The 16,105-nt window shown below is 50.3% G+C and overlaps 1 protein-coding gene across 5 annotated transcripts in view; it reads right to left on the minus strand.

Moving 5' to 3' along the window:
- Positions 1-838: 838 nt before the first annotated feature.
- Positions 839-16,105, minus strand: part of LOC144274601 (uncharacterized) — a 51,716-nt gene continuing 36,449 nt past the window's right edge. Inside the window, exons 1-3 of one of the 5 annotated variants that reach the window (XM_077833551.1) lie at positions 6,709-6,821; positions 5,943-6,061; positions 839-2,233 (exon numbers count right to left, since the gene is read on the minus strand). In XM_077833551.1, the coding sequence (XP_077689677.1) occupies positions 1,044-2,222 (1,179 nt within the window). In that variant the 5' untranslated portion in view covers positions 2,223-2,233; positions 5,943-6,061; positions 6,709-6,821 and the 3' untranslated portion in view covers positions 839-1,043. Of the gene's footprint in view, positions 2,234-2,365; positions 2,597-3,355; positions 3,491-5,942; positions 6,062-6,708; positions 6,829-13,294; positions 14,198-16,105 lie in introns of those variants that run through there. The other 4 variants (XM_077833552.1, XM_077833550.1, XM_077833549.1 and 1 more) reach the window with 4 other exon arrangements.

Raw genomic sequence — 16,105 nt, forward strand, 5'->3', positions numbered from 1 at the left:
AAAACCGAAGGACTTATTACTGCAAATCCAAACCAGTATCAAATATTATAGGACTGCACTAACCATTTAGGCTCATCGATTCTTTGAACACCTGTGTAACACAGAGGAATGTTAACCATTTATTCCTTGACTGTGTTTGACTAAAGCAATTCTTCAAGAAAAGGCATCCAGTCTTAATCTGAGGACATGACGTAATAGAGAACCCGCCACTCCCCTTGGTAGTTTGTCCCAAAGGTTGCTCATCCTCACTGTTAAAATTGTGCCTTGTTACTAATTACAATTTGTCTGGCTTTAATCTCCAGCCATTGGTTCTTGTTAAGCCTCATGCAACCTTCTCACCCCATTTCACAGCTCTTCTTATCAGTCCAGCATCCACCCAGCACATCTGCTCCCAGCTCCCGCAGACACCGACAAAAGAGCAGTTGACAACGGGGAAAAAAGCGCAGTGAATCCATGAGAGACTCCAGGATCCAGCCAGGGGAGCAAATGCCCTGAGAGCAGGAAGCTCAGGTTAATATGAGCCAGAGGACGGTAAACCCCTGGTCTCCCCTAAACTGCCTAAACCTGCCTCATTTCGAGCCTTCTTATATGATCACGTTATTTACAAAAGTTTTAACATCATCCTAATGAAAGGAGAAAACCCAAATTCCCTTCTGCAATTTGAGCTGGGTAGGAAACAGCCCAGAAGCAGCTTTACCAAGAGATGGAACCAGGGATTGAAGCTCGGAGGTATCAGGCTGTGTTTGGAATTTATACAAATCACCCCTCCAGGTCTGAGACATTTTCATCTCCAGCCCTCAAGAGTCTGACTTAGCATGAAAGACGACAAAGACGTGTGCAGGGGAATTGGATTTTTTTTTTTTTTTAGTAAACTAAGGCCAGTCCTAGTGATGGAACTGATAGAATTTCTCTTCTGTGTGGAGTCTCCAGTGTCAGTTCCACTTGAAACATTGTCCATGCTTAAGATATTTAAGAGGTCTTTTCCCTGTATAGATTTGCTGATGCCCCATACGTGCTGACCCCAACTGAAGCTTCTCCCACATTCAAGGTTTTTCTCCCGTGTGGATTCTCTGATGTCGAATATGGGTGGAGCTCTGATTGAAAGTTTTCCCACAGTCGAGGCATTTATAGGGTCTCTCTCCTGTATGGATTCTCTGATGTTTAATAAGGGCTGAGTTGTCACTAAAACTTTTCCCACACTCCAGGCACTTATAAGGTCTCTCTCCTGTGTGAGTTCTTTGATGTGAAATCAGATCTGAGCTCCAACTGAATCTTTTCCCACAGTCGAGGCATTTATAGGGTTTCTCTCCTGTATGTGTTCGCTGATGTGAAATAAGGTATGAGCTCTGACTGAAACTTTTCCCACACTCCAGGCATTTATAGGGTTTGTCTCCAGAATGGGTTCTCTTGTGTCGAGTCAGGTGTGAGCTCCGATTGAATCTTCTCCCACAATCGAGGCATTTATAGGGTCTCTCTCCTGTGTGCAGTCGCTGGTGAGTAATAAGGGCTGAACTGTCACTAAACCCCTTCCCACAATCCAGGCATTTGTAAGGTTTCTCGCCTGTATGGTGCATCTGATGTCTAACAAGCTGCATGTTCCAATCAAAACTTTCCCCACAGTCCAGGCATTTATAGGGTCTTTCTCCCGTGTGGGTTCTCTGATGAGAAATAAGATCTGAGCTCTGAATGAAGCTTTTCCCGCATTCCAGGCATTTATAGGGTTTCTCACCTGTGTGGGTTCTCTCATGCCTAATAAGATGGCAACTTTGATTGAAACCTTTCCCACAATTAAGGCACTTATAGGGTTTCTCTCCTGTGTGGATCCTCTGATGGGAAATAAGATTTGAGCTCTGATTGAAACCTTTCCCACAGACTAGGCACTTGTAGGGTTTCTCTCCCGTGTGGATCCTCTGATGGGAAATAAGATGTGAACTTCGACTGAAGCTTTTCCCACACTCGGTGCATGTGTTTTTTCTCTCTTCTGTGGGGATTCTCTGCTGGGCTGTGGTTTCCCTGAGATCCTTGCAATCTCCACCATGATTTATGGGTTCACACATTTTCTTCCCTGGGTCATACCCCAGCAGCCTCTCCGACCTACGCTGATTTCCACAGGCTTTTCCTGGTTCACGATTCTCATAAAAATCCCCCTCGGATCTTCCCAATACCGTTTCTTGCAGATCCACGTCCTCACCACCTTCCCGCTGTGGATTCTCATTCACCATCCCAGCACCCCCTGGAATACAGAGAGAGAATCCAGAAGGAGTCATCCCCGTGCTGGGGAGAAAGGAATGAAAAGAGAACAGCAAAGAGAGGAAAAACAACACAACAACCACTGGGGAGACGGAGAAAGGGAACACTTACTAACCCTTCTGTAATTTTTCCTTCTCTGAAGTGTGTCCCTGGTGCTCCATGATCCATTAGAACTGGGATATTCCTCCTCATCCTCCAAGCATGGAGGCTCCTCTTTCTTTTAAACCCTCTCTCTCACTCTAATTTCATAGTGTACTGTACCTGGTATAACAACAGCACCACGGGGTGAAGCTCAGTTTCAAAATAAAGTTTTCAAAATAATTTTTTTTTTTAAATAGAGCATCCATTTGGAAGAAATAAACTAGTTGTAACAGACAACACAGAGCACCGGGGACCCACAATAGAGAAATTTCATTCTGCCTCCAGATCCCTTCAAAAGATCCACGGGGAAGTAAAGTCTGGGGGCGGGGAGCTCGTCCCAGATCTCAGTCAGCGTGGGTGGGTGGCATCTGCCCCATGGATGGAGCTTGTCCCAGGAAGGGAGGGGAAGAGACATGAATTAATACAGACAAGACAATACAATGCTTCTGCCTCCTCAACGGGATGGAGATGAATTAACATCTCCCTTGTGTTTCTAACTCCTCAGTCCCGTGGCTGGGGGAGTGGAGATCAAAGTGTGTCTTAAATGAGTTGTGGGGACTATGGGGTCATTCCCCTGAAATCATAGGGTCTGTTTGCACGGCTGCTGAGAGGTGTAATTCCCAGCTTGGTAGATGGACAAGCACTCGTGTCTAACAATAGCAGTATGGCCATGGCAGCATGGGCTGTGGCTTGGATTACCCACCGGAGTACAATCCTGCCCTGCCCCTTGGCTAGCGCTAGCCTCTATCTGTGCCACTATTTTTAGGCATTAGTTTTCGGAAAACTATTACATGTAAATGTATCTGAGCTGGGAATCACACCTCCCAGCTGCTGTGTAGATGTAACCTAAGTGACCAAAGAAGAACCTCACCAGAAGCCCAACTGAAAACATCACAGCCGCCCCCCGCCCCCTCCGCAGCCCCTTCCCAGGCTTCCAATAATCAAGGGGACAGGACTCGCTTACCCAGCGAGGTCACCATCTCATAATTCTCCTGCATGACGTCCCTGTAGAGGGCTCTCTGAGCGGGGCCCAGCAGAGCCCCCGGCCCTGGGTGAAATACACAGCCACCTCCTCAAAAGTCATTGGCTCCTGAAACAAGAGTCCCCCACTCAGCACCTGCTGCCCCAGCCACAATCCCACTAGTCCCAGGGGAGGAGGGCCGATAAAGTGAAAGGTCTAGTGGAGACAGAGGAGCAGAATCCCACCCCCACCTTGCTCGGAGCAGCCAGGAGGCTTGAGGGAGGGGAGAAAGAGAGAGCTCCTTGTCCCTCCCAGCCGGTGGAGGAGGGCAGGGGCCTTCCCCTTTATCGCACACCTGCTAGCCAGAGGCTGGTACAGGAGATGGAGCCCCTCCACAGGGTCGAGGGACACGAATCCCAACCCCCTCCCCATTCCCAGCAGCTGGGAGTGAGGGGACGGGGCCTCTCCCCTGGGCCTTCACCGCTGGGTGCCCCCTTCATATTCCACATCAGCCTCTGCCTGGTGGGTTCAGACTCCAGCAGTGGGAGTCCAGTCCGTTTTCCCAGCCCTGTCCAGGGAGTTTGTTTCCAGTTCCAGAAATGGGAGAATTTCCACCCCGCTCCCAAGGGGCGTCTTCTGAACATACTCAGGTGACTAGCCCAAGCCGCTATCGAGGCCGTATATTTAGGTGCTAACTCTAGCAGAACTAGTGCGTGTACATCTACCCGGGCTGGGAATCCCACCTCCCAGTGGCTGTGTGGACGTAACCTAAGTGACCGGGGTAGAACCTGAGCAGAAACTAAACTGGGCACACGAGAGCCCCAGGGATGCCACAGACTGAACATGTCAGAGCAGGTTTGTCCCTCCCTGTCACCACCTCCCCGGCCCTGTGTATTTCCTGCTCCAGCCCTTCTAACTCAAACCCACCAGCAGCCCCCTGCAAATGCCCTCTCTGAAGGGGTTTCCCATCCCTCAGGAGGATGTGTTGAAGTCACTGGGATAAGGCAGTCCTACCCCAGTGGGGAGCTCCATTTTTTGGAAAGTGGATGAAAGTTCATACAAAGTTACAATCACCTCTAAAGAAATGTTGCTAGGAAAAGGTACCCAAAGGAGACAGTCTGGGTCAGCCCAAACAGAAAGGTCCAAATAGTCATTGGAGGAGTGGATCTGAAACCCAGGTAAGCGCCCTGCCCCAGGGCTAGAGTCATTCTCATTCTCTCTCACCCAATTTATGTGTAATTATTTAAACATGGTGGAACAGCTTCAGCGGGAGAGACTGAGAGAGACGTACCAAGGAAAACCCCATAGTCCTATATGCCAAACTCCAGGAGAGGGTTCACAACTGCATATTCTCTACTAGATTCAAGAGGCCTTTAGAACCTGGTATTTTCTCTTTGCAATCCAATCAATGACCCAGGACACTATTTTGCCTCCAAAACTAAGGAAATCTAATATAATTCAAAAATTAGAACGTAAACGTCGGTGAATTTCGAGGAGCTTTTATATGACTATTTGACAATGGAGAGAAAAATTAAGAAAATAGAAGAGGATTCACATTTTAGCTAATTAGAAGGGAGAAGGCAAAAAAAATTAATAGTTGGTATTTAGCTAAACAAGTAAGCGACATAGATGCAAAATATTAATCCATAAGTAGAGAAACTGAACACATTTTGAGGGGATTTTGTATCAAAATCTGGCAAGTGAGAAAAAAGAAAAAGAATTGAGAGGTTATTGAGCAATATCTTATTAATGGAGAGAAAAGGGGCTCAACTTCATGCAAAAGTTCTCAAACTTTTTTTTGCTGACCCCCCCCTTTGAAAATATTTCAGACTGGGATGACCCCCGCTCAAAAAAAGTGATAGCACATTGCTGTGTGTACTCAGAGGAGCACTAAACGAAGCATGTAATCAATAGCCCTACAGTCAAAGGCACTGAAACCTTGCAAAAAGGGAAAAGTCGGGTGACCATATTTCCAGATCCCCAATAGAGGACACTGCTGGGGGGGAGGGGGAACTGTAGGGGGGTACAGCAATACCGTACCAGGCCACCCGTACTTCTGTGCTGCTGCTGGCCCTGGTCCTGCCTTCAGAGCTGGGTGCCCGGCCAGCAGCCGCCACCCTCCGGCTGCCCAGCTCGGAAGGTAACGCCTCCATCAGAAGCACCAGAGAAGTAAGGGTGGCCACACCATACCATCTCATGACCCCCCCCACGCACACACACAATAGCCTTAAGACCCCTTTTGGGGTGAGGACCCCGCCGTTTCAGAAATGCTGACTTAGTGGTTATTGTATTGCTAGACTTATACACAGGCTTGGCAGAATTTGATTTTTTTTTCAGTCATTTCAATGACAGTATCAGTGTTTCTTTTGAAGGATTTATTTTCAATTTTTATCAATTTAAAGGTTCACAGTCGCAGGAATTAGTCGGGCGGATCACACAAGAATTATTCAAGGACCGCAGACGTTGAGATTCAACAAGCTGAAAGCTTTATAAATGTTACGCACACGTTGGCATCATCATAGGCCCAAATATACCAAGTAAACCTCCTAAACTCAAACGCTAAGAAGTTCTCAAGCAGCATTTTTCTTACTTTGCCGGTCTGCACATTTCAACTATTTCCAGTGGAAATATGTTTTCATCCATTTGTGTGTGTAAGGAGAAATTGAGGTTTACCGACATTTACGGATGTAAAATCTCATCCTTCCAAGCCTAGGTATGTAGAAGAGAAACAAAATCTGAGCAGACTGATCTCACTGTAACCCCCCCACACGACACCAAGAGCAGGTCATTCAGGCTGCCTGGCACACGTGCATTAGGAGACAGTGTGAGCGGGTCACACTCGGGGCTCTTCAGGAGAACAGGATCCTGCCCCCTTTCAGCGCAGGTGTCTCTGATGGAGCAAACAGGGCCCCAGCAGCCGGTCAGGGCTGGGGAGATTCACCCACCGCTGGGGCACGAAGGGGCCTGTCTCAGGGGAGGGAGGGGCTCTGAGTTTTGTAACGGGGTTACAATAAATCCCCCCCGACTCCATTTCAGCCTCATTTCTCTCCCCTCCCCTCCCCTCCCTGACAACCCAGCCCCAGGGACACAACAGGGAACCCCCCTGGGGCCCGCCCATGCCCCCCCCCCCCGGCCGCTCTCCCCCCTGCCCGAACCGCCGCGCTGGCCCCGGGCGCAGATCCTGGGCAGAGCCCGGGCAGCGACTCGCCGCTGGGGCCGCAGCTCCGGTCCCTCCGCCAGGCGCTTCCCAGCCAGGGAGCAGCTTCCCGGGGCGGCGGGAGCTGGGGCTGCGGGGCCGCTTGTGCAGAGTCACTGTCCTGCCCGGCCCCGGCCCTTTCCCCGGGTCCCCCCATCACCTGCGGGCTCCGGCTCGGGGGCTGGTGCGGGCCGAGCCCGGGGCGGAGCGGGGGGTTAGTGCCGGGCTCTCCCCGCACAGACCCCGCCTGGGAGCAGCAGCGGCTCGGCCCGGCCCCCGGCTCGCAATGGAGGATCTGACCCAGGAAGATAAACAGAGCCCGAGCGAGCGCAGCCCGCCCCCTCCCAGCACGAACCAGGGCCCTGTGGGGGCAGCAGCTAAGGACCCCCCCGCCCCGGCTCACACCCCGCTCAGCCCGGGGCGCCCCGCCCCGAAATCCCTCCTCTCTGCCCTGTAGAGACCGGCCCGGCCAATCCCACCCACCGCCCGGGTCACTGAGAAACGCGCCCCGGCAGGCTCCCTGGGAGGCCAGGACCCGCCACCCCCGCGGATTTGGGGACCCTCGGCAGCAATCCCCGGTCCCCATAGAAATCCCCCTTCTCCCCTTCGCAGGGATCCTGCGGACTCCTCCTTTCCACCCCCCACTGACAGGCTTAATCATAGAATCATAGAATATCAGGGTTGGAAGGGACCTCACGAGGTATCTAGCCCAACCCCCTGCTCAAAGCAGGACCGATCCCCAATTAAATCATCCCAGCCAGGGCTTTGTCAAGCCTGACCTTAAAAGCTTCTAAGGAAGGAGATTCCACCACCTCCCTAGGTAACGCGTTCCAGTGTTTCACCACCCTCCTAGTGAAAAAGTTTTTCCTAATATCCAACCTAAACCTCCCCCACTGCAACTTGAGACCATTACTCCTTGTCCTGTCATCCGCTACCACTGAGAATAGTCTAGAACCATCCTCTTTGGAACCACCTTTCAGGTAGTTGAAAGCAGCTATCAAATCCCCCCTCATTCTTCTCTTCTGCAGGCTAAACAATCCCAGTTCCCTCAGCCTCTCCAGCTTCAGTGCAAGAACCGCCCCGAGTGCTGGGGCAGGGGGCTGCCGGACAATGGGTTTGTCTAGGACCCAGAAAGGGAGCTGGGGATGGAAGGGAATTGCACCCCCTACAGTAACTCTTTGTTGCTGGGTGAATTCCAGAGTCCCTGCAATGACCCTGTCCACGCACCTAGCTACTGGGCAATATGGACACCTGCTTATCAGGGGTTTACACACATACAATAGCCCTGAAGTTGAACTCTGGGTAACCCCTTCTAAAGTTCAGAAGAGCCCCGACTCTGACCTATGCTTCAGCAGAGAGTTTAGCTGCCACTCAGGAAGAAGGGGAGTGTAATAGAATTAGGCCCCATCTACACTTAAAAATTAGGTCAACCCAGCTACCTCCCTCAGCTCTGGGTGTGAAAAATCCAGCGCCTGAGCAATGTAATTCAACCAAGCTAAGGCCCCATGTCGACCATACCTTGCCAGTTATTCCCCGTTTTGTAGCTGTGCGTTTGATTTTTCCTTCCTAAGGCCAGGTCTACTCTACAAACGGACACGGGTACAACTACATCACTCAGAAAATCCACCCTCTGGAGCGACGCAGGTATTTTGACCTAACCCCCCAGTGAAGACAGTGCTATGTTGGCAGGAGAGTTTAGACCCTGAACATGTGGGAAGACCCACTGGCCAGACACCTGGGAAAGAATTCTCTGTAGTGACTCAGAGGCCCCCCCATCCAGTGTCCCATCACCAGCCATTGGGGATATTTGCTGCTATAATTCTGTGACTTTTTAAATAGAGAATAAAATGCTTTTTGGACAAGGAGAGGGAATTAGTGGGCAAAGGAGTGGGAGGAAATGGGGAGAGAGGTTTGGGGCTGCAGAGAGGGCAGGGGGTAAATGGGCAGGGGTAGTAGGGGAAGGGACAGGGGTTGGGGGGCTAAGGACACAGGGGGATGGGGTTGAGGGAAGTGGGAGGAGAGAGGTGGGGCACTGGGAAGTTGCAAGAGAGGAGCACCTCTCAGCCCCACATAATCTCCTTCCGTGTGTGTGCTGAGATCCGGGTGTCCTTGCCCCTCCAGGGCATGTCCGAGCCCCCTCTCTGCCCTGCATGTGATCCAGCATCTGGGGAAGGCCTGACCCACTGGAGGAGGAGCTGAGAACAGGCATGCTGGAAGCCTGTTTTTTCAATATTCTTCTTAATATGCAGCCACCAGAACTGCATTTACGATCCCAGTCCTCATGGGCGGTGGGTGAATCACGGGTTCGAGGAGGCTAGCCCCCGTCCCGGCCCACCCCTTCTGCCTGAGGCCCTTCCCCTCCCCTGCTGAAGCCCAGAGGCCCCCCACCCTCAGCTGCAGAGGGCTGGGCGGCCCCAGCCACCCCAAGTCCCAGCCCCCGCAGGCTTCCTGGAAGAGGAGCAGCCTGCCTGGGCTAGGGCCAACTAGCAGCAAGGGTGGGAGGGAGCGGCTCGGGGCTGTTTGGGGAGGTACAGCCTTCCCTAGCCTATTATATGCACCGCCCATGCCAGTCCTGGTCTCCCCAATGCTCCCCAGGCACCAGCCCAGAGCTGAATCAATCAGGGTGCAGGGGCAATGTTTTAAATAAAGGGGTGAAACAGCCCTGCTGCGGGGTGGAGTCCCAGTGCCCATGCAGAGTGCTACTCCAGCTTCACTTACTAGCGAAGCCCTCCAGTAAGTTAGTAGCCACTTCATATGGGGAGAAGACAGCGTTCTAGAGTGAAAGTCTTCTAGAGATCCGGGGAATAGATGCTTCATATGCTGATCCTAATAACTGTACCACTTTAGATACAGTTTGACCAGCCAGGGAGGACCAGTCTGTTACCAACCCACGGGCTGGAATGCTGCTGGCTGTGGAGATCCCCAGACTGTCAAGGGGGGTCAGAAGTGCTTTGAAAGGGCTGAGAAGCTGCCGTTCTTCTCAAGCTGTGAAGGGTCCAGGTGACTTGAGTCCAGAGCGCCAATGTGCGGGAGGTCAGATTAGATGATCACGATGGTCCCTTCTGACCTTCAAGTCTATGAATCAGTGAGACACACTCAGCACATACGATGGCCACACTACAATGACCGAGAAATCATCTCTGCGGGACGATCAGAGGGGACTGTGTTCTGATGTGCGTGCTCGAGAACAGGAAGGTCGATATCATGTGGGAACTTTATCTTTGAATATCTGTAATAGCAACAAAATGGGGACATCTATATACGGAACGCCTGTAGATTTACTGCCCAACTGCTTGTCTTTAAATGATATTCACAGTATTCCAAATCCTATCTACAATGGGTTGTCCCATTTATAATCATTTCTGTGTGCATGGAATGTCTATTTCCCAGGTCACTCTGTGGGACTCTCTCTTCAAAGCCAACTGGGCAATATTACCAGCTACTTAACAGGGTTTTACATACATACAACAGCCCTGAAGTTTAACTCTGTGTCCAGCCTTATGGAAAGAGCTCCGGCCTGGGTTTCACCAGAGAGTGAAGCTGAGGTGCAGGAAGAAAGGGAGCATAATAGAGTTATACGTAATATTGTGTGAGCAACCCCAGACCTCATTATGCCAGTGGGGCCGTTTACCTTTCTGGGTTGGTTTTTATTCCACTTTGTGTGGCCCTGGCTGGCAATGAAGTCATCGCAAACCAGGTAGTACAAACTCTTGCTCAGAGGTGCACTGTATGTTTGTACAAACGATTCAAGGGTACGTCCACACTGCCGGGACTGGCTCAGCTGACGGGGGCTGACAGGGCTCAGGTTGTGGGGCTATAAAATTACAGTGCAGACGTTCGGGCTGGGGCTGGAGCCCCAGGGGAGAGAGTCTCAGATCTCAGGCTCTGATTCAAGACCAAATGTCTACACAGTTCATTTTAGCCCCGAAGCCCAGGCCTGAGTAAGCTAACCCAGGCTCTGACTCAATGCCGCAGGGTTTTTTTATCTCAGTGTAGACGTAACCCAAGCTGCATCCCCAGCTGGTGTAAATTGGCCATAGCTCCATTGGAACCTGTGGGGCCAGATCCCCAGCTGGTGAGAATCAGAGGGGAGGATCTGACCCATGGGACTTGCAACACACACACATTTTGCAGGCAGTGCCAAATTGGGAGCGGGGATGTGAAAATTCACTCCTAACACAGCCCCGCAAGAGGCAGGGATGAATCAGCCAGGCGGAGCTGATCATTCCCACTAAAATCTCCAGCCGGCTGCTCAGGGGGCTAGGACAGTTTAACCAGAGTGAGGGGACATGGATCTCAGTGACTTGGGCTCTGGGTGGAACTCGCTCTGCAGGTTTCTATAGTTAAAGGGCATAGAGGAGGCATTGCTGGGTCCTGCTTGATGAGACGGTGAAAAGTGAGTGTGCAGGGAAGGGGCTCATTAGCTGTTGTCTCCAGGGAGCTGGTGCTCAGATGGAGGATGGCGTAACTTTACAAACGGCCACCATCACAATTTGCTACCTGTCACAGTTATTGACATCTACCGGGTGTTCTTTTCTGCTGCTCTGTGACAACGTGCTGCCCCGCCCGATGTATCAAAATGTGATGGATGGGGGTTGCCTGTCACAATTTCCACAATGTGCTACCATGGAGAAAGCTCTGTTGGCAATTTGGACACAAGGAAAGAAAGGGAGTGTTGTCATTTGCAAAGCACTTCTAAACAGTTAAAATGCAAGGCTATGCAAACCATAATGTCAGTATTGTTTTTTTCTTTATTAGTCTCATTGCCAGGGGATGCTGTGAAGGCCAAAACTATAACTGGGTTCAAAAAGGAATGAGATCAGTTCCTGGAGGATAGGTCCGTCAATGGCTATTAGCCATGAAGAGCCCGCAGAGTTGGCAGCTCCGGGATGTGACGTCTCCGGTGCTCAGGGTTGGGGAAATAATGCCTCAAAGAAGATTCCCGGACAGCCACCGAGTCCGTTAAAGGCTATTTGTACTCATGACTCAAGACAAAGGACTCTGGGAGTTTGAAAAACTAAATTTGACTTTATTCTTTCCAAGCCAAAAATAAAAGCTAAAATCTCCTCACACCCAGAGCTCAGCTCAGCATGGAGCATTTCAGCCCCAGCCCAACATAGTGCTGCTCCCGGCTCCCGCGGGCATCAGCTATGGAGCAACATTGTACAGTGGGCAGAAAAATGCAGAGGATCCATTAGAGACGCTGGGATTCAGTCACAGAAGGAAACACTGTGAGAGCAGAAAAGCCAGGGACTTCGGTTAACAGGAGCCGGAGAACGGTGCGGCATCTCCAATCCCGGCTGAGGGTTTTATCCCCCAGGGACGTCCTTGGCATGCGTGGGGAGAGTGTGGCAGAGAGAGTCTCCATCGTCCCAATAAAGGACACTGTGGAGGGGGTTGCGGTGACTATCTTGGTTCACAGACTCCTCATTGCCCTCCAGTCGCAGTGATGGATGTCAGCTGGCTTCAGGGCTCGCCAGGCCTGTTGATTTCCCTAGTTTCCTTCCTATCTCTGCTCAGTCTTGTCCTCCCAGGAATCACTGATGTACCCAATCACTCCACAAGCAGTGTCATTTGTAGCCCTTTAGGATTCAGGGATGGCTTCACCCAGTGATCACAGGTTATTTCCTTCTCTCTCTGGCTCCTGTGTAGCAAGTTAACAATTCTCAGCCTCAGCTGTCTGGCTCTCCAGAGAAAACCCTGCAGTTTCCCAGCTCTTTATCTTTCATGCTCTCCCTCTCCCAACTGTATCTTCCATCACTGCAGGGATCAGGCAGGAACTTCCTTCCCCGTTTCAGTCTCTGCCTCTCAGCCTGCGACTCTCACACTGTCCCCACCGACGTTTATGTTGAGGGTGATGTATAATAATCATTATTCAAACAACACTAAGACCGCATGGCAAAGGGTCGTAAAATGGTACCAATAAAATAAGACAGTGTTCTAGCAAGTGGTCATTTGTCTTATGGCGTCCCCAATAAACCTGCACTACATCCTGTAAAACAAAAGTAATATCCTACTAGGTGACCAAATGGCCTTCAGGAAATAGAGAACAATCCACAATACAGGGTGGACTTGTAAGACAGTCTCAGGTTCATAATAATTGACATCCCAGAGCTTGTTTCAGATGATTCAAAATCAGGAGAACAGACTTACCCATGTTCTCCTCTGAACACTCTACACCTGCCCTGTTTGGAGCCTTCTTACCCAGTCACATTAGTTACAAAAGTTTTAACATCATCCTAATGAAGAGAGAAAACCAAAATTACTGTCTGCAAATAATCGGAGGTTGGTAGGAAAGATACCAGAAGCTGCTTTACCAGTACGTGTACATTGGGATTTAAGCTCAGAACGATCACACAACATTGGGGATTCATTTGAATTTTCCCTCCAGGTCTGTGACACTTAAATCTCCAGCCCTTATGAGTATGACTTAGCATGAATTAAATCAAAGACGTATGTAGGGGAACTGGATTTTTTTTTTTTTTTAAATAAGCTAAGGCCAGTCCTAGTGATGGAACTGAAAGAATTTCTCTCCTGTGTGGAGTCTCCAATGTCAATTCCACTTGAAACATTTTCCAAGTTAAAGATATTTAAGAGGTCTATTTCCTGTATGGATTTCCTGATGCCTGATACAAGCTGACCCCAGCTGAAGCATCTCCAACGTTCAAGATTTCTCTCCTGTGTGGATTCTCTGATGTCGAACATGGGTTGATCTCCGACTGAAACTTTTCCCACAGTCAAGGCATTTATAGGGCTTCTCTCCCGTATGGATTTTGTGATGTTTAATACGGGCAGAGTTATCAATAAACCTTTTCCCACAGTCCAGGCACTTATATGGTCTCTCTCCTGTGTGAGTTCTTTGATGTGAAATCAGATTGGAACTCCAGCTGAATTTTTTCCCGCACTCAAGGCATTTATAGGGTTTCTCTCCTGTGTGAGTTCTCTGATGTGAAATGAGGTACGCACTCTGATTGAAGCTTTTCCCACAGTCTGGACACTTATAGGGTTTATCTCCCGTGTGGGTTCTCTTGTGCCTAGTAAGGTGTGCGCTCCGATTGAATCTTCTCCCACAGTCGAGGCATTTAAAGGGTTTCTCTCCTGTGTGGACTCTCTGATGAATAATAAGGGCAGAACTGTCACTAAATGCTTTCCCACAATCCAGGCATTTGTAGGGTTTCTCTCCCGTGTGGTGCTTCTGATGTCTAACAAGCTGCATGTTCCAATCAAAACTTTCCCCACAGTGCAAGCATTTATAGGGTTTTTCTCCCGTGTGGCTACTCTGATGTGAAATAAGATCTGAGCTCAGAACAAAGCTTTTCCCACAGTCCAGGCATTTATACGGTTTCTCACCCGTGTGGGTTCTCTCATGCCTAATAAGATGTGAGCTCTGAATGAAACCTTTCCCACAGTCAAGACATTTATAAGGTTGCTCACCTGTGTGGGTTCTCTCATGCCTAATAAGATGCGAACCCTGATTGAAACCTTTCCCACAGTCAAGACATTTATAGGGTTTCTCCCCTGTGTGGATCCTCTGATGTGAAATAAGATTTGCGGTCTGATTGAAACCTTTCGCACAGACAAGGCACTTATACGGTTTCTCTCCAGTGTGGATCCTCTGATGGGAAATAAGATGTGACCTCCGCATAAAGCTTTTCCCACACTCAGTGCATGTGTTTTTTCTCTCTTCTGGAGGGATTCTCTGCTGGTCTGTGGTTTCTTTGAGGTCCTCGCAATCTCCACCATGATTTATGGGTTCACACGTTTTCTTCCCTGGGTCGTATCCCAGCAGCCTCTCTGACCTGCGCTGGTTTTTGCAGGTTTTTCCTGGTTTATGATTCTGGTAAAAATTCCCCTCGGATCTTCCCAATACTGTTCCCTGCAGACCCATGTCCTCACCATCTTCCCGCTGTGGATTCTCCTCCTCATTCTCACTCACCATCCCAGCACCCCCTGGAATACAGAGAGAGAATCCAGACAGGAGTCATCCCCCATGCCGGGGAGAAAGGAACGAAAGGGGAACAGCAAAGAGGGGAAAAACAACACAACCACCACTGAGGAGACTGAGAAAGGGAAAACTTACTAACCCATCTGTAATTTTTCCTTCTGTGAAGTGGGTCCCTGGTGCGCTAGGATCCATTAGAACTGGGATATTTCTCCTCATCTTCCAAGCATGGAATCTCCTCTGTTTTTTAAGCCCTCCCTCTCACTGTAGTTTCACAGTGTATGCACCAGGTACCACAATGGCGCCACAGGGTGAAGCCAGAAACAGAGGTTTTAAAAATAAATTTAAAAAAATAATAAAGCCTCCATGCTTGGAAGAAATAACCTAGTTCTAACAGACAACACAGAGCACCAGGGACCCACAATGGAGAAATTGGATTCTGCCTCCAGATCCCTTTCAAACACCCCGGGGGTCATAAAGTCCGGGGGCAGGGAGCTCCTGCCAGATCTCAGTCAGTGTGGGTGGTTGACATCTACCCCAAGAATGGAGGTAGTCCCAGGAGGGGAGGGGAAGAGACATGAATGAATATAGATGGGAGAAGACGATGCTTCTGCCAACTCAAAGGATGCAGGATGGAGATGAATTAGGCCTCCCCTTGTGTTTCCGACTCTCCTATCCCACGTCTGGGGGAGTGGAGAACAAAGTCTGTCTTAAACGGGCTGGGGGGACTATGGGGTCATTCTCCTGAAATGGAAGGGTCTGTCTGCACAGCTGCTGGGAGGTGTGATCCCCAGCTTGGTAGATGGACAAACATGAGCATGGAATAACAGCAGTGTGGCCATGGGCTGTGGCTCAGACTAGTCACCTAAATACAATCCCGCTCTCCCTCTGGGCATGTACTCAGGAGGCTAGCCCAAGCTGCTATCTGCGTGGCTATTTTTAGGCACTAGCCCTAGCAGAACTAGTGCATGTAAATCTACCTGAGCTGGTAATCCCACCTCCCAGATGCTGTGTAGACGTAACCTAAGTGACCAAGGTAGAACCTGAGTAGGAGCCAAACTGGTCATATCACAGACACCCGCAGCTTCCAGTAACCAACGCAACAGGACTCCCTTACCCAGCGAGGTCACCATCTCATAGTTCTCCTGCATGACGTCCCTGTAGAGGGCTCTTGGACCGGGGTCCAGCAGAGCCCCCTGCCCCTGGGTGAAATACACAGCCACCTCCTCGAAGGTCACCGGCTCCTGAAACAACAAGCACCAGAGATATAGAATCCCACCCGCACCCTGCTCAGAGCAGCCAGGAGGCTCCATGCGTGGAGAAAGAGAGAGCTCCTTGTCCCTCCCAGCCGATGGAGGAGGGCAGGGGCCTTCCCATTTATCACACACCTGCTAGCCAGAGGCTGATACAGGAGATGGAGCCCCTCAGCAGGGTCCAGGGACAGGAATCCCAACCCCCTCCCTATTCCCAGCAGCTGGGGATGAGGGGACAGGGCATCTCCCCGGGACCTCACCCCTGGGTGCCCCCTTTGTATTTCAGAGCAACCTCTGTCTAGTGGGTTCAGGCTCCAGCACTGAAAGTCCAATCAATTTTCCCAGCCCTGTTGGTTTCTTTC

This window comes from Eretmochelys imbricata, chromosome 14 (genome assembly GCF_965152235.1).
Source record: "Eretmochelys imbricata isolate rEreImb1 chromosome 14, rEreImb1.hap1, whole genome shotgun sequence".
In the NCBI taxonomy this organism is placed as follows: Eukaryota; Metazoa; Chordata; order Testudines; family Cheloniidae; genus Eretmochelys; species Eretmochelys imbricata.